Below are 25,854 nucleotides of genomic sequence, written 5' to 3'. Positions count from 1 at the left end.
TTAAAGGTGCAGCTCCTCTCTAAGGACCAAAAGATATAACATGCACACAGATTCTAATGCTTAATTTAAAGGCTCAGTTCACCCTAAGGAACATGTTACACCTGTATTTAGGGTGTAACATGTTTCTAAGCACCCACTTCCCACCCCCAGAAACATTCTCCTTCCCCTGACATTGTGCTTCTTCCACACAGGCACGTTAACCAAGGTGGACACCTGATGGACTTGTAGTTCTCAATGGACTGCGAGTATGGTAATCAGTGCTGAAGTACAGGCAGAGAGCTGATGGAAGTGCCTGCAGGAGCATGACCTTACACTCACCATCCACTGATTGCAGGTGCAATGCTCTGCAGGCTCCTGTGAGGGGAAAAAAATGCATATTTCTTTCCTGCAGAACTATGCATTTAATGTGCTTTTCTTTTCTTAAAGGTGAACTTAGCCTTTAAGAAACACAGTTATGACATGCACACTGCAGATACTGGAATGTTTAGTTCAAGAAGCCACTGATCTGGCATACACACTATGCCTACTGGAATGCTTACACTAACGCCTTTCCACCTGGTCTATAGCAGAATGACGGCCAGTGGTGGCTTTGCCATCCTGACTGGATGCCATATGATGATATTTGCATTGCGCTGATCACACATACTCCCAGGGTAGGCAAGCAGCGATCAGTGGTGAGCTGTGTCCCGCGGACATAGTGCATCACCGATCAAGGTAAAAAGCATAGGCTCTTTACCATGTGATTAGCTGTGTCCAATCACAGCTGATCACATGTGAACAAATGGCGGTTATCGGCTTTTCCTTTCCTCAGCGCTGTCTGTGTCCGAAGGAAAGTTGATAACCGGCTTTGACTTACAGGAGACATTTGCACTGATAACCTGGGCACTGATCATCAGTGCCTTGATAATCAGTCCTGCCTCATCCGTGCAACCTATCAATGCAATCTCATTAGTGCACATCAGTGAAGAACTTATTTGCAAAATAAACAACATTTAGTTTAGAAAAAAAAAAAAACACTGGTGATTACCACCAAAGAAAGCTCTATTTGTGTATATAAAAGAGTAAACATTTCATATGGGTACAGTGTTGCATGATCACGCAGTTGTCATTTAAAGTGCAACATCACCGAAAGCTGAAAATTGGCCTGGGCAGGAAGGGGGTGAAAGTGCCTGGTATTGAGGTGGTTAAAGAGTATCTTCAGTCCCCCCCCCCCCCCCCCCCAAAGAAAAATTCTAAGTTGGCAGCTACAAATTCTGTAGCTGCTGACTTTTAATAAAGACACTTGCCTGTCCAAGGATCTAGTACTGTTTTCTCCCGTTCCAGTTCCTTCCCGGTCTTTGGGTCTGCAACTCCCTGTCATGTTGTGACCCCTTATGGATTCCCACTGCACATGCGTGAGCTGTGCTTTGCTTTGTAAATGGTGAATTTGGGCGAAGTCCCACGTTCAAGCTATTGTAAAGGTTAAAACAAAAAAAATACTTACCTGCTATGTGTCATGGAATGGCACAGAGCGGCTGCAAACCCTTACCCGATCCCCCTGCAGGCGCTTCTGGCCCCTTCTTTGTCCAGTGTTCTCCATGGGACACCGCTTCTGATGGGGACACTCGTGCATGCTTGCTTGCTCCTGAGCTCTGCTGCTGTGTCCATTGACACAGGCAGCAGGACCCAACCCTGCACTCCCGTTTCCTTGTCACTGGCTTAGATTGACATTACTGGGAGCCAATGACTCCCGGTGCCCCAGCAAAGCCAGCGTGACCCGGAAGTGAGAGAAGAACTGCAGACTAGCACAACACTGGATCGAATGAGGGCTCAGGTAAGTATTGAGGGGGGGGGGGTGCTGATGCCTAAACTTCTTTTTTTTTTTTTTTTTTATCTAAATGCATTAAGGTAAAAAATGTTTGGGCTTTATAGCCACTTGAAGGACCCACTGATATCTACCTGTCTATTGTGTCAACCGAGACACACTTATTTTTATTTTATTTTTTATCATTTACACACTGCCAACTGAAATGCTTAGATGAACAAAATACTGAACACTTATGTAAACATACTTCTAATGATGATTTTGTCTGTTCATTGTGTTGTGTGAAATACTTATTGTTAAAATGTACTGTTTGATAAACTCTGCTTTGCATTGTTTGTGGGTATTAGTAATTTCTCATAAGCACTAACGTCCCCCTTTATTTTTTTTTTATTTATTTTTTTTTTTTTTCCTTACTGTTCTCAGCCGTGATGAGAGGAGGTGGATTGAAAAACAGAATCGAGCTGCCCGAGCACAGAGGAAAAAAGAAGAGATGATTAGGATAAGAACATTAGTTGGTAGCTACCTTTTTTTATTTTATTTATTTATTTATTTATTTTTTTTCCAAAATATGTTTACATTTTTACAGGGAAATAGTGTAGTTTGCAATGTTTTTTCATACATTTCTTGTCACCCACAAAGAAAAAAAATAACACCTGAGGTATGTGCTCAAGAGGCCACTTTGGTAAATAGCATACATGAAAAAATGTATGATTTAAATTTTTTTTTTATTATAGATATGCTGTCACTTGAATGTACAGGAGTTTCTATAACTGCTGGTCTTTTAATGTCTGTAGATAATGCATATAGTGGTGACCCTAGAATAAAGAAGTTCAAAGAGGAAGAAAAGGCAAGGAAAGAAGCAGAGAAGAAAGCTAAAGTAGATGCCAGGAGAAGAGAACAGGAAGAAAAGGAAAAGGTATATGTGGATTATACAAAGTCGAGCTCAAATTCACGCACGTGCCAGTTTACCTACTGTATGCTAACATAACTGGTAAAAGGGCTCTCCATCTGTGAGATTTTTCTTGTCCGTTTGAACCAATCTCCCTAAACTCAATCCTTGATGTTTACTGCTGGCTGGAAACTTGTATTTCAGTGAAACCCCCAATTTAACTTGGGCTCCAGAATTAGTCATATGGCTCATGGATCCATGCTGCTTTTACTAGCATGGCATTTAGGTCTGGCAGCAGCTGCTGCCTAACTTCCTTTTCTGTCTGTTGACAAAGGAGTGGATATGTATGTGGGGTAGAAGCTGATTTTGAAATTATCCATGGTAACCTTCTTTTTTTTTTTTTTTTTTTTATCTAATAATCTTCCCCCATAATGATCTCTGGGGGACACTGCAGGACTATGACGTATGTTTGGTTTTTTTAAAGATGCTTTTGTTGAACCTTTTTTTTTTTTTTTCTTTCTTTTTTTTTTTTTCTTTTTTTGTTAAAGATATAAACAAAGGGAAACTGGCATACATTAGTATACATACTGACTGGTTAGACACAGGTTTCTTTTTTTTTTTTCTTTCTTTTTTTTAAATGATGAACTTTATAAACTTATATCTAAGCACTGAATCTTAAATCGTAACTAAAGGTTTCAATGCTCGCCCTTAGAGCAGTCCTGTGCTAGTCTTTCCGGTGTACAGGGGTTGGGCTGAGCTGCACATGGGAACCAGTTCACAAAAAGAATTTTGCGGAACCGGAGAAAAGCCAGAGAAGGGCAACCAAACTGATAAGAGGCATGGAGGAGCTAAACTATGAATTGGAGGAACTGAATTATCGCTTAAGAGGAGATAAGGGGGGATATGATCAAGATGTACATACATAAATGGTCCATATAGTGAACTTGGTGTAGAGTAGTGTTCTTCACTTTAAGATCATCACATAGGACAAGGTGACAGTCCTTACATCTGGAGAAAAGAGATTTAACCTTCAAATACGGTAAAGCTTCTTCACAGTGAGAGCTGTGAAACTGCAGAATAGATTCCCTCAAGAACTGGTTCTGTCCAGGTTAGATTGTTTTAAGAGGCCTGGATTATTTTCTGAATGCACAGAATATAACTGGATACTAATATTTATATGTAAGATTGATCCAGGGAATATCCAATTGCCTCTTTTGGATCATGCTGTGTAACATTACGGTGATCACTGTGAGCAAGCAGATAAGTGTATGTTATTGCAGAAGAGACCTTGCATGTCTCTTCTACAGTAAAAAGCCTGCCGGCTCACAGCATGTAACAACTGAACTTTAGTTCCACTTTAACTAACAAAAGCCATGTATATCTTTTTCAGCAAAGACAAGCTGAGCTGGAAGTTGTTCGATTAGCAAAAGAGAAGGAAGAAGAGGAAGCTCGTCAGCAGGCTCTCGTAGCCAAAAAGGAAAAGGAAATACAGAAAAAAGCAGTTAAAAAGGAACGACAAAGACTGCGCACTTCATGCAAGGTTTATTTATTAAAGCAAATTTCATGTGGAAAAATATGTAGTGAAAAAGGCAGTAAGTTAAAGTTAATAAACCCTTATAAAAGGCCACTGAATTGACTAGCCTCAGGTGATAGACGGTGATTAATTTAAAATTAAAATCGCCTACATAAGTTGCACTTGTATATCTGCAGCCCTCTCTCCCCCACAGCTTTGTAAAGTACAGAGTTTATATGGTTTTTCTCAGGTTGCAGGGGACGGGTCTGATGTCACACACACTGCACAGAGCTGAGTGTAATCTGAGACCTGAGTGGTGGTGTTTGAGGCACTTTCTCTTTAACAGTCTCACTGGGAAACATGCACAGGCTATCAGTCAGCTGTTATGTGCTAGATTAACTAGAAGATAATGGGGGGGGGGGGGGGGGCAGAGGGGGTTAGTTGTCTCCAAGGATTGCCTGACGTCTGCACAAATTGTCAGAAACGATTCATGCACATAGGATCCTCACTAAGTGATTTAAGGAAATGCTTTTTTAATTTTAAATGTTTACAAGCATTTTAGCAAAGATCATATATTTCAGCATGCTACAGAATGTCTTCAGGCTCAGGTTAGGTAAAGCAACACACTTTTGAATTTGCTGTATTCCTTCAAAATATCACAGAATTGAATAAGCGAGTATAATCATCCAGAATCTCACTCTTGGCTGCCTCAGATAAATAACATGGTTGAGTTTAGATGGAACTCTGCTTTTACTGTAATGTTTAGAAAGGCTCCTGGAGAACATTAACCTGCCAGGGTAATAAGAAAAACTGCTTTAAGGAGACTTTTCTCCAGCTCTCCAAGTGGTAAATACATCTTTCACTTTACCCCTCAGAATTGGAATTATTTTTCCGATAATGAATCAGACAGTGTGAAAATGATGGAAGAAATAGAAAAACTGTGCGATCGCCTGGAGCTAGCAAGGTAATGAATTTCATCTAGTTCTGCTCTGAAAATTGTTTTCTGTTTATATGATGACCATATTCTAAAATATGACTAAAAGAAATGACAGATGGCAACACTCTCTGTTAGTTGTTGTTGTGGAAAAAACAATTATGTTGATCATATATAAGGAAAAAGTTTCATGTCTTAGTCAATTTCAGTCTGTATGTTCCTAATTCTTGGTCTTTCTATGCTTTCAGTTTACAGTCTCTAAATGAATCCCTTTCAGGGAGTTCTAAAGAAGATGGGAAAACTTCTGTTGAGAAACATGTAAGTGAATAAGGAGATGTGTTATTGGTGTGTGTGTGTGTGTGTGTGTGTGTGTATAATCCATTATTGCAATGGTTGTGCTATTTTATGTTTGTATTTACTTACAAAAATATGGCAAGAAGCAGGCATATCCTCCTTAATTTCCCCATTGTCAAAAGGAAATCTTTAAATGCATGTAATAATCCTCATGAATGGATTTTCACATTTTTATCACAAGTGTCATTCTTTTATGTTCTATCCTACAGCCACACTTCTCATTTTTATGTACTAGATACATTTTAGGGGAGGCAACCTGGGCGTTCTTGCCCAGTGCATATTGTCTATCAGTTGTTGGGAAATGTGGTTTCTCTGATTGTGGGACATTAAAGTGGTTCTGCACCTAAAAAAATAAAAAAAAATATTAAAAGCCAGCAGCTACTAATATTGCAGCTGCTGACTTTTAATAAATGGACACTTACCTGTCCCAGGATCCAGCAATGTCGGCGGCAGATGACGAGTGATCGCTCATCTCTCTGCTGCCCCCGCCGCCATCCTCTGTCAGGGAATCGGGAAGTGAAGCGTTGCAGCTTCACTGCCCGGTTCCCTACTGCGCATGCGCGTCTCTTCTGGTCCCCGCTGTGTCCTGGGAACTGTGTGTTTCCCAGAACACAACGGGGGGGCGGGGCGTCTGGGGGGGTCTGTCCCGGAAGTGGGTGCAGATACCTGGATTATCCAGGTAACTGCACCCCCCTCCCCCCTGAAAGGTGCCGATTGTGGTATCGGAGGGGGGGAGGGATCAGATTAGCGGAACGTCCCCTTTAGGGTGGAGAACCGCTTTAACATCTACCATAACTGAGTAATGAAGGAAGCTGACTTTTGAGTGATGACATTTAACAACTATAGTAATAAAACAATAACCCATAATAAGTGATGACAAAAACAAAGTCCATATAAAATTATGAACGTGCTTCACAAATAAATGCAGGGAATGCTTCACATCTGGTGTGCAGAAAGTGCTGAGAAAATATTGCAGAAATATTTTCAGGTGTACCCAGACACCCCCACATGTGTCCCCACTCGCCAAATCACAATGACACCCAGCTTTGCAGTCTGGATATCGCTATAAGCTTATTTTGACTCCCAGAGGATGTTGCAGGGTGGCAGGTTCACTGATGAGATGATAAACGATCATTTAGCGTTAATACTCAGCCATACAAAAACGGGTACCTACCCAAAAAGTCTTGTGGGAATACTAATGAACAGTGTTTGCTGCATCCTCTGATCTTTTCAATGCCTGATTTTAACTTACTTTTGTAAGTATAACCTTTTATGCGAATTTCCAGTCTTAACATACTTCACTATTAGTCTCCCCCCCCCCCCTTTTTTTTTTTTTTTTTTTTTTTTTTTTTTTTAAAACAACGGTTTTATTGGAGAGAGGTGCATACATTTAGAACACGGTGTACAATATGTGAATACACATTGAGAAAGTTTTTAGCATGTTACAAGAATGTTATATCCTACAACACAATCAACATTTATCATCTGCAATCGTGCTTGATGTTACTACCCACTTATCAGTCAAGGCAACATACAACATTTTCTGTTCATGGTCATTGAGCCTGTAATGTTAGGTCTGACCTGCTTCTACCCACACGTGTCTGAGTCGTTCAGCCATCTGTCCCATACTTTATTGTATTTGATCTGGCATCCTCTATTAATGTAAATACACTTTATTTTTTTTATATGGAAAGGTCAGATTGATGTCTGCCTTCCACTCTGCTAATGTTCGGGGTGTAGGTCTCATCCACCTTCTGGCAATAAGTTTTCTTGCTGAGAACAGGGTTTCCTGCATAAATGTTTGTGTGTCTGTCAGGCTCCTCTGGATAGATGCCCAAAAGGCATTGCTTGGGATCCAATCCCACAGGCGTACCAATGTTTTCATGTAAAAAATGTACTACCTGTTCCCAGAACCCCCAGATATGAGGGCATGACGGTCCCCCCTTTTTTCTTCATTTTTGGGTACCTGTTTTTATATGGCTGAGTATTAACGTTAAAGGATTGTTTATCATCTCATCAGTGAACCTGCAATCCTGCAACATCCTCTGGAAATAGCTATAAGCCTATTTTGACTCCCAGACTGTAAAGCTGGGTGTCGTGATTTGGTGAGTGGGGTGTCTGGGTACACCTGAAACATTTTTTGCAACATTTTCTCTGCACTTCCCGCACACCAGATGTGAAGTATTCCCTGCATTTTTTATGTGTGAAGTACATTCACAGTTTTATATGGACTTTGTTTTTGTCATCACTTATTATGTTGTTTTTTTTTTTGAGCGCTGTATTTATATTTTATTACTATGTCCAGGTGTCTAGCACTTTATGTATAGCAGCTTCATTCATTTTTTTTTTTTATAACCCAATTTTTTTTTTTTCACACCATCAGCGCGAGTTTATATATCTAGATTATATATTTAAAAACTATAGTCTGTATTTCCTGATATATCTGAATGGATGAGTCCTGTGACCATGCATGTGCTCCTTAGATTGCAGAGGTTAATGCACAGATTAAAAGAGAAAAGGAGCAGGAGGAGGCTCGGATGAAGCAGTCCACAAAGAGTGCAGATCAGTCTGGTTCAGGAGGTGGAGGCAGCAGCAAGTCCTGGTCAGAGGATGACTTGCAGCTACTTATTAAAGCTGTGAACTTATTTCCTGCTGGAACAAATGCAAGGTGAGAACATGTATAATTGTTTTTACACTATTTATATAAAATCTGGATCTATTTAATGGAATCTGCAATTTCCTTGCACACCAGGCTGTCACTAATGTTCTGATTTGAAAATTTTCTATTGCCACTCTTCCCAAGCTGGTACTTTTCATTTATTTATTTGAATTAGAAATAGTTGAAACATTTAACTGGTACCCGACCAGCCACCTCACTTATACTGCGGCAGTTTGGCTCCCCTCTGCAAGCCGTCGTAGCTGTATGTCGGCCGCTTTTAAGAGCAGCAGGGAGCGGGACGACAGAGCTGGTGCGCGTGCCCAGCGATCGCTCCTGAGAGAGACAGAACAGAGGTCTGTCAATGTAAATAGACAGATCTCAATTATGTCAGGGGCGAGGAGATTATAATAAAAATGCCATAAATATATGCCCTATTTTGTAGACGCTATAACTTTTGCGCAAACCAATAAATATACACTTATTGCGATGTGTTTTTTTTTTTTTCTCTCCCCAAAAAAAAAATTATTTTATTTTCAAAATTGTCTTTTTTTATTTTATTTTTTTATTGTGTTTATAGCACAAAAAATAAACGCAGAGGTGATCAAATAACACCAAAAGCAAGCTATTTGTGCTATTTGCGCAATTGTCAAAGCGAACGCAATGCTGTATCACAAAAAAATGACCTGGTCATTAAGGGGGCAAATCTTCCGTGCCTTAAGTGGTTAAAAGTAGAAATCCATGTAAATGGTAACTTTACTATGTCTGTCATTCAAGATTATCATTATTAAGCGGGACCATTCTTTTGATGGTTGGGGGGTTAGTTAATATTAATCTTCAGCACTCTTGAATAGCTGCCAACTAGCAAACCCACTTGAGATATCTGAATCACTTGAAGGCTGCCCACTTGTTTGGGTTTAAAAAACAAAAAATGCATCTCCTGTGACGATGCACTGCAAAAGCAATTTAACGGGCAAGAGATCCTCACTAAGGGGTATACAGTGCCTTGCAAAAGTATTCACCTCCCTTGGCTTTTTATATATTTTGTTACATTACAGCCTTTTAGTTCAATGTTTTTTTTAAAATCTGAATTATATGTGATGAATCAGAACACAATAGTCTAAGTTTGTGAAGTAAAATCAGAAAAATATATAAATAAAACTATTTTTCAGAAATTAAAAACTGATAATTGGCATGTGCGTATGTATTCACCCCCTTTGTTATGAAGCCCATAAAAAGCTCTGGTTCAGCCAATTAGCTTCAGAAGTCACATAATCAGTGAAATGATGTCCACCTGTGTGCAATCTAAGTGTTGCATGATCTGTTATTACATATACACACCCTTTTGAAAGACCCCAGAGGCTGCAACACCTAAGCAAAAGGCACCACTATCCAAACACTGCCATGAAGACCAAGAAACTCTCCAAAGTAAGGGACGATGTTGTGAAGTACAAGTCAGGGTTAGGGTATAAAAAAAAAAAAAAAGTATCCAAATCTTTGATGATCCCTAGGAGCACCATTGAATCTATCATAACCAAATGGAAAAAACATGGCACAATAGCAAACCTGCCAAGAGACAGCCGCACACCAAAACTCACGGACCGGGCAAGGAGGGCATTAATCAGAGAGGCAGCACAGAGACCTAAGGTAATCCTGGAGGAGCTGCAGAGTTCCACAGCAGAGACTGGAGTATCTGTACATAGGACGACAATAAGCCATACGCTCCATAGAGTTGGACTTTATGGCAGAGTGGCCAGAAGAAAGCCATTACTTTCAGCAAAAAACAAAATGGCACGTTTTTGAGTTTGCGAAAAGGCATGTGGGGGACTCCCAAAACATATAAGGTGCTCTGGTCTGGTGAGACTAAAATTGGACTTTTTGGCCATCAAAGAAAATATCTTGCGCAAACCCAACACATCACCCAAAGAACACCATCCCACACGCTGTGGGGATGTTTTTCAGCAGTCGGGACTGGGAAACTGGTTGGAGTTGAGGGAAAGATGGATGGTGCTAAATACAGGGATATTCTTGAGCAAAACCTGTACCACTCTGTGTGTGAATTGATGCTAGGACGGAGGTTCACCTTCCAGCAGGACAATGACCCCAAATACACTGCTAAAGCAATACTTGAGTGGTTTAAGGGGAAACGTGTAAATGTGTTGGAATGGCCTAGTCAAAGCCCAGACCTTAATCCAATAGTAGGGGTATAGCACCTTCAGGCGTTCTACAAGCATAAATTGCACTTCTAATTTCCTGACGACAACCTGTTATTATTTTTTTTAGATCCTTATATTTTAACACCTAGCATTTACATACCAAAAATGACACTCTAAAATAAATTCTATTGAGGAAAGGGTAAAAAAAAAAAAAAGTATTACCTGTGTTTTTTTTGTAGTGTCCCCAGAGGAGGGAATTTGGTCCAGGCAGCAGGCAGGGATGTGCTTGGCAACAATAGCAATTATCCAGGCAGCAGGCAGGACTATTGTCTATAGTCAGCACAAGGATATCGCCAGCACAGCCAAAGCATTTGTTCATAGAAATTGTCCAGGCAGAGACAGTCAGCACAGCCATAATATTGGTCCTGGTATACCGTTATCTGCCTGCACTCATTATTGTACTGCTCTCCAGCCCTTCACAGTCCATGTAGCAGGCAGAGGTGTGGTCAGTTTATGCTGCAGGCAGGGGGATGGTGGCAGAAAGTCAGCAGCAGGCTGAGGGCCGCAATCAGGTAAGACCTGTACACAGGGGTAGATGCTTCGGCCCTCCCAAATCTCTATGAAGCCTCCGGACTCCAGACCCTAATCCAGAAATTACGAAACCCAGAGACAACAAAAAAATTTTCTCCATCCGGAAAAACATGTCTTGGGCCCCTCACATGTGAGACCCCTGTGTACTACAGTAGCAGGGCAACAGATCAGTCCAAGTGGTAGGCAAAAGCATAGTCCATAAAACAGGCCAGGGTCAGTTCACGTGCAAGCAGTAGGCAGAAGCGTAGTTGATAAAACAGGCCAGGGTCATTTCACGTGGAAGCAGTCCAAACGGTTGGCAGAGGCATGGTCAAAAAACAGTTATTTGAGGAAGCATGGGGAATGGTCAGCACAGATGATGAAAATGGGGAAATGGTTAAGAATATGGGCTAATATTTTAGTGATGTGTGATATAGTCTGAAGCATTCAACAATGTAAAGGCTGGGTTCGGGATTGACACTGGGGACAATGGTAGCTGGTATCTCTTCTAAATCCATTTTTGCTGAATACGTGACATCTTTTTTTGGCGTCTTTCGGCCTGCTTCAGGTGGTAAAATGTGGTCCAGGAAGTGGCGTTCATGAAGTCGGCTAACTGCATCAGAGAGAAGGTTTTCAGGGGGGGGGGGGGGGGTGTCTTTGGTAGATGAGGGACGTGACAACTTCTATGAATTTTAAGAAGTGGGCAGGGCTTTATGTGGATTTGGTGTGAATTATGTAGGCATTATAAATGGCCAAATGAATTACTTTCTTGTACCAGAAATGGGACCTCCTTGGTGCTAAATAGGGCTGAAGCATTTGGTCGTTGAAATATGGCCCCCCCCTCATGTACAGATTGTAATCTTGTACACATATTGACTTTACAATGGGACCTTGTCTTCTCTGAACTTCAACTGTAGTGTCATCATGGATGGTGGACATGGTAGGTGTAGGTGTTTGAAAAGGGGCAGGCTGGTGTAGAAGTTATCCAGGTATATGTGGTAACCTTTCTTTAGCAGTGGGTATGCCAGGCCCCATACAATTTTTTTTTATTTTTTTAACCAGCTGTGCCCATGTAGGCTGGGCATACAGATATCCCGTGACTCTTGCAAAGCTTATAAAATTTCACTCCGTATTTGGCCCTTTTGCTAGGAATGTATTGTTTTATTCTTAGCCGGCCTGAAAGGGGTACCAGGGACTCATCTACACATATATGCTTTTCGGGGGAGTTCTGCGAATCGTTGGGAAAAGAAATTGAGTGGGCGGATTTTATATAATTTGTCATAATTTGGATGATTGCGGGGAGGCCACTGGGTGTTGTCACTGAAATGAAGAAATCGCATTATCATCTCGTATCGGGACCTGGACATTACAGAAGAATAAATGGACATGTGGTGGATGGGGTTACTGGACCAATAGGCATGTCCTTCATTTTATTTATTTATTATTTTTTTTTTTTTGTAAGCCCCATGTTTATGGTGAGGCCCATAAACAATTTGAACTCCTCCAGAGTCAAACCTCTCCACTCAAATGGATGGGCGTATGATGATTGGGGGTTGTTGGCAATATGCTGCTGGGCATATAAATTGGTCTTGTCCACGATGAGTTGCAGCAAAGTGTTGGGCAAAAATAAATACAATCAATTGCAGAAAAATTTTGGGTATTGGCCTGCCCACCTGGCTGTGTGGTGAAAGGGTGGATTCTTGCTGATCCTTAATCAGAAGGCAGCCATGTTGGATTGGCAAGACCATCTGGGAGGTATGTAGCGGCCCTGGCTCTTGGGGGGATGTGGCACTCCAGTGCTGGTAGTTAGGGGATTTGAAGTTCCTGTGCTGCCATTTGATGTGGCAGTGCTGGTACTGGGCCTGGGAATTTGATCCTGAGGTATTGTTGGTGGCTGCCTGGTTTCCGGAGCGCCGTGCTCATTTCAGAGGGATCCATTCTTCCTCCGATTCATTTGTCCATCTACTACGATCGATCGGTTCAAATGCTGAATTTGATTCACAATTGGAATTGGCATTTGAATCTGGGAACTCCCCACTGCTCTCTTCAGTTATGGAGAGGATCTGGAACGCCTCCTCACGTATAGAATCCTTTTGGACGTTTTTTTTTTCTTCTGATGAGCTGTGCGATGGGTGACAAATAACCGTTACTGATAGGCGATGGGTGACAGGTGATGTGTGACGGTCACTGGTGGGTGACAGGTGATGTGTGACGGTCACTGGTGGGTGACAGGTGATGTGCGACGGTCACTGGTGGGTGACAGGTGATGTGCGACGGTCACTGGTGGGTGACAGGTGATGTGCGACGGTCACTGGTGGGTGACAGGTGATGTGCGACGGTCACTGGTGGGTGACAGGTGCACCGCGACGGTCACTGGTGGGTGACAGGTGCACCGCGACGGTCACTGGTGGGTGACAGGTGCACCGCTGACGGTGACAGGTGCACTTTGTGGGCACTGATGGGTGACAGATGAGGGTCACTGGCGATGGTCACTGATGGGTTACAGTTGCACCGCTGACGGTGACAGGTGCACTTTGTGGGCACTGATGGGAGACAGGGGCACTTTGTGGGCACTGATGGTAGACAGGGGCATTTTGTGGGCACTGATGGGGTGGCTGTTAGGTGACAGCTGTAATTGGGGAGGGCGATGTGACAAGTTCTTTACTGTGGTGTTGTGCAATACACTACAGACACATAGATTGGTAACTCGCTGCTCCTGGCTCTTCTCTCCTCACACACCGTTTCCAGTGTGAGGAGAGAAGAGCCGGTAAGGGCTACCCTGTTTCCCCAAAAATAAGACCTAGGGTGATTGTTGGTGATGGCTGCAATATAAGCCCTACACCCCAAATAAGCCCTACCCTGTTTCCCCGAAAATAAATAAGCCCTACAAGGACTTTAACTAGGGCTTACTTGGGGGGTAGGGCTTATATTGCAGCCATCACCAACAATCACGCTAGGTCTTATTTTGGGGGAAACAGGGTAGTAATCGGTCTTTGTTTACATTTAGTCATCGGCTGTGAATGGATCACAGTCGATCCCATAGTAAACAGCCACCAGCCACCAGCCATTGGCTGTTTACCCTTGTCGGTGAGAGCAGTGTTTCTGGGAACACGCCACCACCAACATGACCTCGCTGCACGCTCCAGATAGCAAGCATGCACAGTCTAAAGCGGGAAATACCCATTGTGATCAGCTGCAATGTAATCGCAGCCGATCACAAGGTGAACAGCCATGCCCATTGCCTGTTTACCCCTGTCGGTGATGTGATGTGTCTCCGGGACACGCCACCACCAACAGAGCAGGGCTGCGCGCTCACGATTGCGTGCATGCCCTGTGTTTATCAGCTGCCGTCATATGACGGTGGTCCAGAACAAGAGCCGCACCTCTCCGCTGTCATATGATGGTGAGCGGGCGGCAACAGGTTAAACTAGGCGATTGGGGGGGGTCCAGAGATAGTCGGTCAGCGTGGAACTTATTCCAGAGAGTAATATTAAGGGCATTAATGGTAGGATAACCAAAGCACATAAACCCAATGTAAGTATAGTAGCAAGTCCTAGTTGCAATCTCGGAACACCCAAGATAGTATGTGACTGGTCAAAATATATGAATGCATTAAAGTGTTTGTTCACCAATGCCAGAAGTCTGCCAAGCAAAATAGGTGAGTTGAAAGCTCTGGTGCATCAGGAGAGCTATGATGTAATCGGTATTGCTGAAACTTGGCTTCATTCCTCACATGACTGGGCTATGAATATTCCTGGCTATGCACTCTTTCGGAAAGACAGAGTAAAAAGGAAAGGTGGAAGGGTCTGTCTGTATGTGAGAAGTGATCTCAAAGCGAGTGTGAAAGTGGACCTGGTGGATGGAGAATGTGATGAGTCTGAAGCATTATGGGTGGAACTGCATACAGATGTGAGTAGTTCAAAGTTAATCATTGAAGTTTGTTATAGACCACCCAATGTTCATGAGGAGGTGGAGACGCAGCTCCTTGCACAGATGGAAAGGGCTGCAAGGGCTGGGACGGTGATAATAATGGGGGATTTTAACTACCCAGAAATTGACTGGAGTAATGGCACTGCTGGGACAGTTAACCACTTTCAGACCGGACCATTTTGCTGGTAAATGACCAGAGGTCTTTTTACAATTTGGCACTGCGCTGCTTTAACTGGTAATTGCGTGGTCATGCAATGTTGTACCCAAACAAAATTTGCGTCCTTTTCTTCCCACAAATAGAGCTTTCTTTTGATGGTATTTGATTGCCTCTGCGATTTTTATTTTTTGCGATATAAACGTAAAAAGACCGAAAATTTTGAAAAAAAATGATATTTTCTACTTTTTGTTATTAGAAAAATCCAATAAACTCAATTTTAGTCATACATTTAGGCCAAAATGTATTCAGCCACATGTCTTTGGTAAAAAAAAAAGTCAATAATTGTATATTTATTGGTTTGCGCAAAAGTTGTCACATCTACAAACTAAGGTACGTTTTCTGGAATTTACGCAGCTTTTAGTTTACGACTGCCTATCTCATTTCTTGAGGTGCTAAAATGGCAGGGCAGTACAAAACCCCCCCCAAATGACCCCATTTTGGAAAGTAGACACCCTAAGGAAATTGATAAGTGGCATGTTGAGCCCATTGAATATTTTATTTTTTTGCCTCAAGCGATTGAATAATGACAAAAAAAAATTTTTTTTTTTTTTTTTTTTTTTTTTTACAAAAAGTTGTCACTAAATGATATATTGCTCACACATGCTATGGGCATATGTGAAATGACACCCCAAAATAAATTCTGCTGCTTCTCCTGAGTACGGGGATACCACATATGTGGGACTTTTTGGGAGCCTAGCCGCGTACGGGGCCCCGAAAACCAAGCACTGCCTTCAGGCTTTCTAAGGGCGTTACAGTTTTGAAGGCCATAAAATGCCAAGATGGCACAAACCCCCCCCCCCCCAAATGACCCCATTTTGGAAAGTAGACACCCCTAAATTTAGGGATACACTAGTGAGACTAGGTAATAAATGGCGGGTGCCCTGAAACTATAAAAAAAATAACTAACCAACCAGCGTCACCTGTAACAGTTATATGGTGATCACTGGTGAAAGGGTTAACTAGGGGGCAATCAGGGGGCTTTATGCGGTAGTATATGGGGGTCCCTGGCGCTATAAAAAGCTGCGGCGAACCTAAATACCTACCTGCCTAACTAGCGTCACCTGTGACACTAATACAGCGATCAGAAAAACGATCGCTTATTAGGCTGGGTTCACACTGGAGCGATGCGGGAACGCCACGAATCCGCGGCGGGTTCCCGCATCGCATGCCTCCCGGCGGCAGTTCACACTGCCCTATGCGAACTGCTGGGAGTGTCAGTGAAATGTTAATGACACCCCCAGATCAGTTCGCATATCGCAGTGCGATCTGCAAACTCGGATCGCATGGTGTGAACACCCATGCGATCCGATTCTGCTGCGGGCCAAAAAAAGGGTCCTGTGCGAATTTGCGGCGGGTGCGATGCGAATTCAGCCATACTATCTGTATGGCTGAACTCGAATCGCACAGAGATCGGATGTGATTTGCAGTGCGGTGCGAATCACATCCGTTCTCATAAACCGCTGCAATGTGAACCCGGCCTTAGTGACACTGGTGACATTGGTGTCACTGTGACTGGGGGGCAGGGGTAATTGGGGGGGGTGATGGGGGGGGGGGGGTGTGAGTGTGCCTGGCATGTTCTACTGTGTAGTGTCGTGTTGGTGCAACTCACCGATCCTCTCTCCTCGGTGTCGGAACGAAAAATACCGACACGGAGGAGAGATTACATCACTTCCTCTCCTGTGTTTACATTACAGGAGAGGAAGTGATGTCACGGAGCATTTTCATTCGTCGGGAGCGATCGCGAGGGGGTGGCCATGAATGAATGGCCGTCCCCTCGTCCGGGATCGCTCCCGAACGAATACCGACCGCCGCAGGCACCAAGCGGGGGCCCGATCGGGCCCCCGAGCCACGGGCAGGCAAGGACGTACATGTAAGCCCTTATGCCTGCCCGTGCCATTCTGTCGACGTACATCGTCGTGCGGCGGTCGGCAAGTGGTTAAAGGGCAAAAATGTATAAACCTATTGCAGGACAATTTTATGGTCCAGTTTATTGAGGGCCCCAACTAGGAATGATGCTCTGTTGGACCCGGTGATCTCAAACCATGCGTATTACTAATGTTCAGATAAAGGAACACCTGGGTAGCAGTGACCATAACATGATTTCATTTGATGTTAGCTGTAAGCAAAAATCGCATATGGGAAAGATAAAAACACTTAATGTCAAGAGAGCAAATTTTCCAAGGATGAGGGCTGCTCTCCAGGACGTAGACTGGGAGAGAATATTGGCATCAATGGGCACAGAACAGAAATGGGAATTCTTTGAAAACACTGTTTGTGAACTCACTGCAAAGTATATTCCCATGGGCAATACTTTTAAAAGGCTAAAAATAAAACCTATGTAGCGCATGGCCAAAGTTAAAAAAGCTATAAACTATAAGAAAAGAGCTTTTAAAAAATATAAAAATTAAGGAACACTAGTGTTATTTTAAATGTTACAAAGAATATAACAGAATATGTAAAAGGAAATAAAGGATGCAAAAATTCAAAACGAAAGACAGATTGCAAAAGATAGTAGAACCCCAAAAAATTATTTCTTTTTAATAGTAAAAGGGTCAAGTTCTGAGCATGTAGGCCCTTTACAAAATCTAGAGTGGGTGACTGGGGACAAAGAGAAGGCTCATTTATTAAATACTTTCTTTAGCTCTTTGTATACAAAGGAGCATGGGGAGCTCGTGTCCATAATGGGGTTGGTAGTGACAGCCCCAAATCCACAATGGCTTAAAAGTGATATGGTCCAGAAATATTTAGACAGAATAAAGGTGGATAAAGCACCTGGACCTGATGGCATCCACCCACGGATCCTAAAAGATTTGAGCTCTGTAATTTCAAAGCCATTGTATCTCATTTTTAAGGACTCATTAATGACAGGAATAGTACCACTGGATTGGCGCAGGGCCAATGTGGTGCCTATATTTAGAAAGGGAACAAAGTCTTTACCAAGTAACTATAGACCTGTTAGTTTAACGTCTATAGTTGGGAAGATACTGGAAAGATTAATAAAAGACCACATAGACAGGTTCTTGCAGGGGAAAAAACATTTTAACCAATGGACAGCATGGATTCATGAAAGACAGTTGTCAGACAAACCTGATTTTATTTTTATGAGGAGGTTAGTAAAACCTTGGACAGAGGTAGCGGTGGACGTGGTATATTTGGACTTTGCAAAAGCGCCTGATACAGTTCCGCACACACGGCTCATGTGTAAAGTAAAATCTTCAGGTTTGGAAATATCAGTTTGTAAATGGATCGAAAACTGCCTAAAAGACAGAATTCAGAGAGTAGTGGTTAATGATTCTTGCTCTGAATGGTCTAAGGTTATGAGTGGTGTACCCTAAGGTTCAGTGCTGGGACCCTTACTTTTTAATATCTTTTATAAAATAAATAATATTGGGTCTGGGATCAAAAGTAACATTTTTGTCTTTTGTAGATGACACCAAGCTATGCAGTGGAATAACATCCTTACAGGATGTCTCCAATTTACAAGATGACCTCAATGCTCTAATTGGGCGACTATGTGGCAGATGAAGTTTAATGTAGATAAATGTAAAGTTATGCACTTGGGGCCTAAGAATATGCATGCATCATACATACTAGGGGAGTACAACTGGGGGAATCCATAGCGGAGAAGGATCTGGGGGTTTTGGTAGATCATAAGCTCAATAATAACATGCAATGCCAAGCTGCGGTTTCCAAAGTGAGCAAAGTCCTTTCTTGTATTAAGAGAGGTATGGGCTCCAGAGAGAGATATCATTTTGCCCCTGTTCAAATCATTAGTAAGACCTCATCTGGAATATGGAGTTCAGTTTTGGGCACCAGTTCTCAAAAAGGATATTGGGGAACTGCAGAGAAGGGCAGCCAAACTGATAAGAGGCATGGAGGAGCTCCGCTATGAGGAAAGATTAGAGGAACTGAATGTATTCACTCTTGATGAGAGGAGATTAAGGGGGGATTTGATCAACATGTACAAATATATAAGGGGTCCATATTGTGAACTTGGTGTTGAGTTATTCACTTTACAGTCAACAAAGAGGACAAGGGGGGCACTCTTTACGTCTAGAGGAAAAGCGATTTCATCTCCAAATACGGAAAGGTTTCTTCACAGTAAGAGCTGTGAAAATGTGGAATAGACTCCCTGCAGAGGGGGTTCTGGCCAGCTCAGTAGATTGCTTTAAGAAAGGCCTGGATTATTTCCTAAGTGTACATAATATAACTGGGTACTAACGTTTATAGGTAAAGTTGATCCGGGGAAAATCTGATTGCCTCTCAGGGGATCAGGAAGGAATTTTTTTCCTCTGCTGTAGCATATTGGATCATGCTCTGCTGGGTTTTTCGCCTTCCTCTGGATAAACTGGCTAATTGGGCCCAAATTGGACATTTTCACTTAGGGGTGTACTCACTTTTGTTGCCAGTAGTTTACACATTAAGGGCTGTGTGTTGCATTATTTTGAGGGGACAGCAAATTTACATTGTTATACAAGCTGTACATTCGCTACTTTACGTCACATTTTTGTCGCATGAAAAGATTATAATAAAATATTTTAAAAAATGTGAGGGGTGTGCTCAGTTTTTGTGAGATACTGTATAAAATAATATGCAAAGTGGTTGGAGGAAAGCTTCAAGTAGACTGCAGTTCCTCTTTAACCACTTTCAGACCGGACCATTTTGCTGGTAAATGACCAGAGGTCTTTTTACACTTTGGCACTGCGCTGCTTTAACTGGTAATTGCGCGGTCATGCAATGTTGTACCCAAACAAAATTTGCGTCCTTTTCTTCCCACAAATAGAGCTTTCTTTTGATGGTATTTGATTGCCTCTGCGATTTTTATTTTTTGCGATATAAACGTAAAAAGACCGCAAATTTTGAAAAAAAATGATATTTTCTACTTTTTGTTATTAGAAAAATCCAATAAACTCAATTTTAGTCATACATTTAGGCCAAAATGTATTCAGCCACATGTCTTTGGTAAAAAAAAAGTCAATAATTGTATATTTATTGGTTTGCGCAAAAGTTGTCACATCTACAAACTAAGGTACGTTTTCTGGAATTTACGCAGCTTTTAGTTTACGACTGCCTATCTCATTTCTTGAGGTGCTAAAATGGCAGGGCAGTACAAAACCCCCCCAAATGACCCCATTTTGGAAAGTAGACCCCCTAAGGAAATTGATAAGAGGCATGTTGAGCCCATTGAATATTTTATTTTTTTGCCTCAAGCGATTGAATAATGACAAAAAAAAAAAATTTTTTTTTTTTTACACAAAGTTGTCACTAAATGATATATTGCTCACACATGCTATGGGCGTATGTGAAATGACACCCCAAAATAAATTCTGCTGCTTCTCCTGAGTATGGGGATACCACATATGTGGGACTTTTTGGGAGCCTAGCCGCGTACGGGGCCCCGAAAACCAAGCACCGCCTTCAGGCTTTCTAAGGGCGTAAATTTTTGAGTTCACTTCTCACTACCTATTACAGTTTTGAAGGCCATAAAATGCCAAGATGGCACAAAACCCCCACAAATGACCCCATTTTAGAAAGTAGACACCCCAAGCTATTTGCTGAGAGGCATGTTGAGTTCATGGAATATTTTATATTTTGCCACAAGTTGCGGGAAAATTACAAACTTTTTTTTTTTTTTTTTTAACAAAGTTGTCACTAAATGATATATTGCTCATGCATGCCATGGGCATATGTGAAATGACACCCCAAAATAAATTCTGCTGCTTCTCCTGAGTACGGGGATACCACATATGTGGGACTTTTTGGGAGCCTAGCCGCGTACGGGGCCCCGAAAACCAAGCACCGCCTTCAGGCTTTCTAAGGGCGTAATTTTTTGATTTCACTCCTCACTACCTATTACAGTTTTGAAGGCCATAAAATGCCAAGATGGCACAAAACCCCCACAAATGACCCCATTTTAGAAAGTAGACACCCCAAGCTATTTGCTGAGAGGCATGTTGAGTCCATGGAATATTTTATATTTTGCCACAAGTTGCGGGAAAATTACAAACTTTTTTTTTTTTTTTTTTTTTTTTCACAAAGTTGTCACTAAATGATATATTGCTCACGCATGCCATGGGCATATGTGAAATGACACCCCAAAATAAATTCTGCTGCTTCTCCTGAGTATGGGGATACCACATATGTGGGACTTTTTGGGAGCCTAGCCGCGTACGGGGCCCCGAAAACCAAGCACCGCCTTCAGGCTTTCTAAGGGCGTTACAGTTTTGAAGGCCATAAAATGCCAAGATGGCACAAACCCCCCCCAAATGACCCCATTTTGGAAAGTAGACACCCCTAAATTTAGGGGTACACTAGTGAGACTAGGTAATAAATGGCGGGTGCCCTGAAACTATAAAAAAATAACTAACCAACCAGCGTCACCTGTAACAGTTATATGGTGATCACTGGTGAAAGGGTTAACTAGGGGGCAATCAGGGGGCTTTATGCGGTAGTATATGGGGGTCCCTGGCGCTATAAAAAGCTGCAGCGAACCTAAATACCTACCTGCCTAACTAGCGTCACCTGTGACACTAATACAGCGATCAGAAAAACGATCGCTTATTAGGCTGGGTTCACACTGGAGCGATGCGGGAACGCCACGAATGCGCGGCGGGTTCCCGCATCGCATGCCTCCCGGCGGCAGTTCACACTGCCCTATGCGAACTGCTGGGAGTGTCAGTGAAATGTTACTGACACCCCCAGATCAGTTCGCATATCGCAGTGCGATCTGCAAACTCGGATCGCATGGTGTGAACACCCATGCGATCCGATTCTGCTGCGGGCCAAAAAAAGGGTCCCGTGCGAATTTGCGGCGGGTGCGGCGGGTGCGGCGAATGGCTGAACTCGAATCGCACAGAGATCGGATGTGATTTGCACTGCAGTGCGGTGCGAATCACATCCGTTCTCATAAACCGCTGCAATGTGAACCCAGCCTTAGTGACACTGGCGACGGGGGGTGATCACGGGGTTAAACCTTTATTGGGGGGGTTAGGGGGGTACCTTAGAACTAAAGGGGGCTAACCCTAACTGCCCTAACAGTTATTAGTCACAAATGACACCCGCCGGGTGATCAGGGGGTTAAACCTTTATTAGGTAATAAATGGCGGGTGCCCTGAAACTATAAAAAAATAACTAACCAACCAGCGTCACCTGTAACAGTTATATGGTGATCACTGGTGAAAGGGTTAACTAGGGGGCAATCAGGGGGCTTTATGCGGTAGTATATGGGGGTCCCTGGCGCTATAAAAAGCTGCGGCGAACCTAAATACCTACCTGCCTAACTAGCGTCACCTGTGACACTAATACGGCGATCAGAAAAATGATCGCTTATTAGGCTGGGTTCACACTGGAGCGATGCGGAAACGCCGCGAATCCGCGGCGGGTTCCCGCATCGCATGCCTCCCGGCGGCAGTTCACACTGCCCTATGCGAACTGCTGGGAGTGTCAGTGAAATGTTACTGACACCCCCAGATCAGTTCGCATATCGCAGTGCGATCTGCAAACTCGGATCGCATGGTGTGAACACCCATGCGATCCGATTCTGCTGCGGGCCAAAAAAAGGGTCCCGTGCGAATTTGCGGCGGGTGCGGCGGGTGCGGCGGGTGCGGCGAATGGCTGAACTCGAATCGCACAGAGATCGGATGTGATTTGCACTGCAGTGCGGTGCGAATCACATTCGTTCTCATAAACCGCTGCAATGTGAACCCAGCCTTAGTGACACTGGCGACGGGGGGTGATCACGGGGTTAAACCTTTATTGGGGGGGTTAGGGGGGTACATTAGAACTAAAGGGGGCTAACTCTAACTGCCCTAACAGTTATTACAGTCACAAATGACACCAATGCAAAAAAAAAAAAAAAAAAAAAAAAAAATGACATTGGTGTCACTGTGACTGGGGGGCAGGGGTAATTGGGGGGGTGATCGGGGGGTAAAGGGGGGGTGTGAGTGTGCCTGGCATGTTCTACTGTGTGTGTGAGTGTTGGTGCAACTTACTGATCCGCTCTCCTCCGTGTCGGAACGGAAAATACCGACACGGAGGAGAGAATACATCACTTCCTCTCCTGTGTTTACATTACAGGAGAGGAAGTGATGTCACCGGGGATTTCTATTCGTCGGGAGCGATCGCGAGGGGGTGGCCATGAATGAATGGCCGTCCCCTCGTCCGGGATCGCTCCCGTACGAATTCCGACCGCCGCAGGCACCGGGCGGGGGCCCGATCGGGCCCCCGACCCGCGGGAGGCAAGGGACGTACATGTATGTCCTTATGCCTGCCCGTGCCATTGTACCGACGTACATCGGCGTGCGGCGGTCGGCAACTGGTTAAGAAGCCATTATCTAGCATGTACCATCACCAGATAAAATGTGCTTCTGTACCCAGGTGCATATTTACATTCTGACATAACATTTTTTTTTTTAGTAATGTATTTTTTCTTTTTAAATCTACAGGTGGGAAGTTATTGCAAATTATATGAATTTGCACTCTGTTTCTGGAACAAAAAGGACAGCTAAGGATGTAATTAATAAGGCCAAGTCACTACAGAAATTAGGTAAAGTGCTTCAACAATTCTGCTTGCTTGAAAAAAATATATACCATGTGCCTCCATCCTTGGGCTGCAATCCTTCACATTCTAGTGTTCTGAGTTTAGAATTATGACGTGTGTTTTTTAAAGGACATCTGTAGTTTGTGGAATATGTGGGCCATAATCATTTGGCTCTTACACCGATCTTTTTGTGCATCAGTGACTCTATACTGAAGACAATAAGTATGTAGATAAAGGAGCTTTAGCTTCTGCATGTCTGATCCATATCGCTAACTGAATTCATAGTCGGTCAGCCAGGCAACTGGTATTTTCAGAAGGTAGCATCTCCTGTATTTCTCTTGGTACACATTCCTTTCATTTCATTAACTACAGAAGATGCGATTCCTGAAAATTATGAAAGTACATTCATACTGTTTGTTTTTTTTTCTACAGATCCTCAGCAAAAGGATGACATCAACAAAAAAGCATTTGATAAATTCAAGAAAGAACACAAAGTTGTACCTACAACTGTGGATAATGCTGTGCCTTCAGAGCGCTTTGAAGGTATTTCTGTAACACTCAGGGATTTCCAGCTGTCAATGGTCATTACTGGTTTGCAGTTTGTGAAGTCTGCATTATCCTGCTATAGCTCTTACTACAGAACTTTGTATTTTTCCAAATCCTGGATAGAGTCTCACGTCAAAAATTCAAATTTTATGTGAGGAGTAATAGTGGCATACTATGTATGTTTAAAAGCCATAATTTACATTTTTGTTGGTGGTAATCTCCATGGTTACTTATTAAAGTGTATGTCAGGGGAAAAAACAAAAAGCACAGTCGTACATTTTTGCAATACATGCATAGTCACATTGGCTGAGGCAGAGAATCAGCACATCTGCCCCCCTCAGCCAGTTAGAGGGAACATTGTATTCATTCGCAGCCTGACTTTTGTGTCGGGTGTGGAATGGGATGTTTGTGTTCCACAGCCAGAACACAGTACTGTATGTAGCTGAGGCTACATACAGTGTTAATACAGTGTGCCCAGCGCACACACACCTGTTGGTGTAGGAAAAGGCTGGACCAAACAAACTATTCAAAGTGACAGTAAAGCCGGAAATCGGCTTTAAAGGAGAGAAGTACAGAAAAAGCTAATTTGGTGGTACTTCTCCTGTTTGGACACAGGAGTGCAATTCCTTCTGCATGCCTGTGATCAGTGTTCAGACAGCGGGCTGAAACCTGATGTCACAGAGCCGGCCCGGACTGGGGAAAGATTGTGACCGTATGGTTGAGATCCGCCCAGAACCCTGGATTGGCACTTGGCACAGCCTCTCAGTGAAGCACTAAGAGTCTGGGCTAGCCACTCTCACCCCCTTCACAGCCCAGTGCTCCAGTGAGCATGGGGGGGGGGGGGGGGGGGGGAGGGAGATGAGCAGACTCAGCAGTGACTGTGAATTTTTTTTTTTTTTACATTTTAAAGGGTAACCTTCTTATACTTGCCCTTTTTCAAGGTCCCAGTGGAGATTCTGTTCCATGGACAACTGAAGAACAAAAGCTTCTAGAGCAAGCACTTAAGACCTATCCTGTGAATACTCCAGAACGATGGGAAAGGATTGCAGATGCTGTCCCTGGCAGGTCCAAGAAGGACTGCATGAAAAGATATAAGGTTGGTCATAGTCTGGTGTGCACATAATATGCTGATTTTGTTAGGCAAGAGGTTTTTCTTTATCAACAGAGGCACACAGGAGTCTAGAATAGTTTGACATATGGGTTATGCTGCCACAGGTTTGGAAGCTGGCAAACAAAAACATTTAATCATCCCCTGTGTAACTCTGCCTCCACCTGTTATACGTCAGTTTTTGTTGCTAGTATTCAAGGAGGTTAGATGCCTTTTCTGCAGCAAATGATTTCCCTTCTTCCTCTTTAAGTATTTTTGGGTATGTCTTTACTTTCAATAGGTTTTTATTGAGTTTACATTATACAAACAATGTTTTGAACTTTTTGAGCAATGAATAACTGATGAGAGCAAAAGAAAAAAAATACATCACCATGGTAAGGGTAAAGTTTTAAACACTAGTACAAAATGAGATCTTGGGAGCACAGATATACCAAATGTCAGTATATTAATTCGGTACAATTGTAACATTTCATATTCAATACAATATTTCCTTTGATACTATTTGAAAGAGTATACAGTAAGTGTGAACAGAGAAAAAGAGGAGAACTCTGAGGTTGCTGTAGAGTTGAACACTGGGGGTAGTTATCAGGGTTCAAGGGTTGTGAGCCTTCCATAGGCACCAGGGTTGCCACATTGTT

At 42.9% G+C, this 25,854-nt stretch overlaps 1 protein-coding gene across 1 annotated transcript in view; it reads left to right on the top strand.

Annotated features, from left to right (window-relative positions):
* The window catches only part of DNAJC2 (DnaJ heat shock protein family (Hsp40) member C2), a 48,046-nt gene that overhangs the window by 14,185 nt on the left and 8,007 nt on the right, over positions 1 to 25,854 (top strand). Inside the window, exons 8-16 of the mRNA XM_077471834.1 lie at positions 2,228 to 2,319; positions 2,599 to 2,720; positions 4,084 to 4,233; positions 5,082 to 5,170; positions 5,389 to 5,458; positions 7,978 to 8,162; positions 23,468 to 23,568; positions 23,995 to 24,105; positions 25,050 to 25,204. Coding sequence (XP_077327960.1) covers positions 2,228 to 2,319; positions 2,599 to 2,720; positions 4,084 to 4,233; positions 5,082 to 5,170; positions 5,389 to 5,458; positions 7,978 to 8,162; positions 23,468 to 23,568; positions 23,995 to 24,105; positions 25,050 to 25,204 — 1,075 coding nt within the window. The remainder of the gene's footprint in view (positions 1 to 2,227; positions 2,320 to 2,598; positions 2,721 to 4,083; positions 4,234 to 5,081; positions 5,171 to 5,388; positions 5,459 to 7,977; positions 8,163 to 23,467; positions 23,569 to 23,994; positions 24,106 to 25,049; positions 25,205 to 25,854) is intronic.

The sequence above is a fragment of the Lithobates pipiens genome, unplaced genomic scaffold (assembly GCF_037356315.1).
Source record: "Lithobates pipiens isolate NorthernLeopardFrog02 unplaced genomic scaffold, aLitPip1_a1.2 Scaffold_8, whole genome shotgun sequence".
Classification (NCBI taxonomy): domain Eukaryota; kingdom Metazoa; phylum Chordata; class Amphibia; order Anura; family Ranidae; genus Lithobates; species Lithobates pipiens.
Note: the sequence above shows the minus strand (reverse complement) of the source record. Positions and strands in the feature narration are given on the sequence as shown.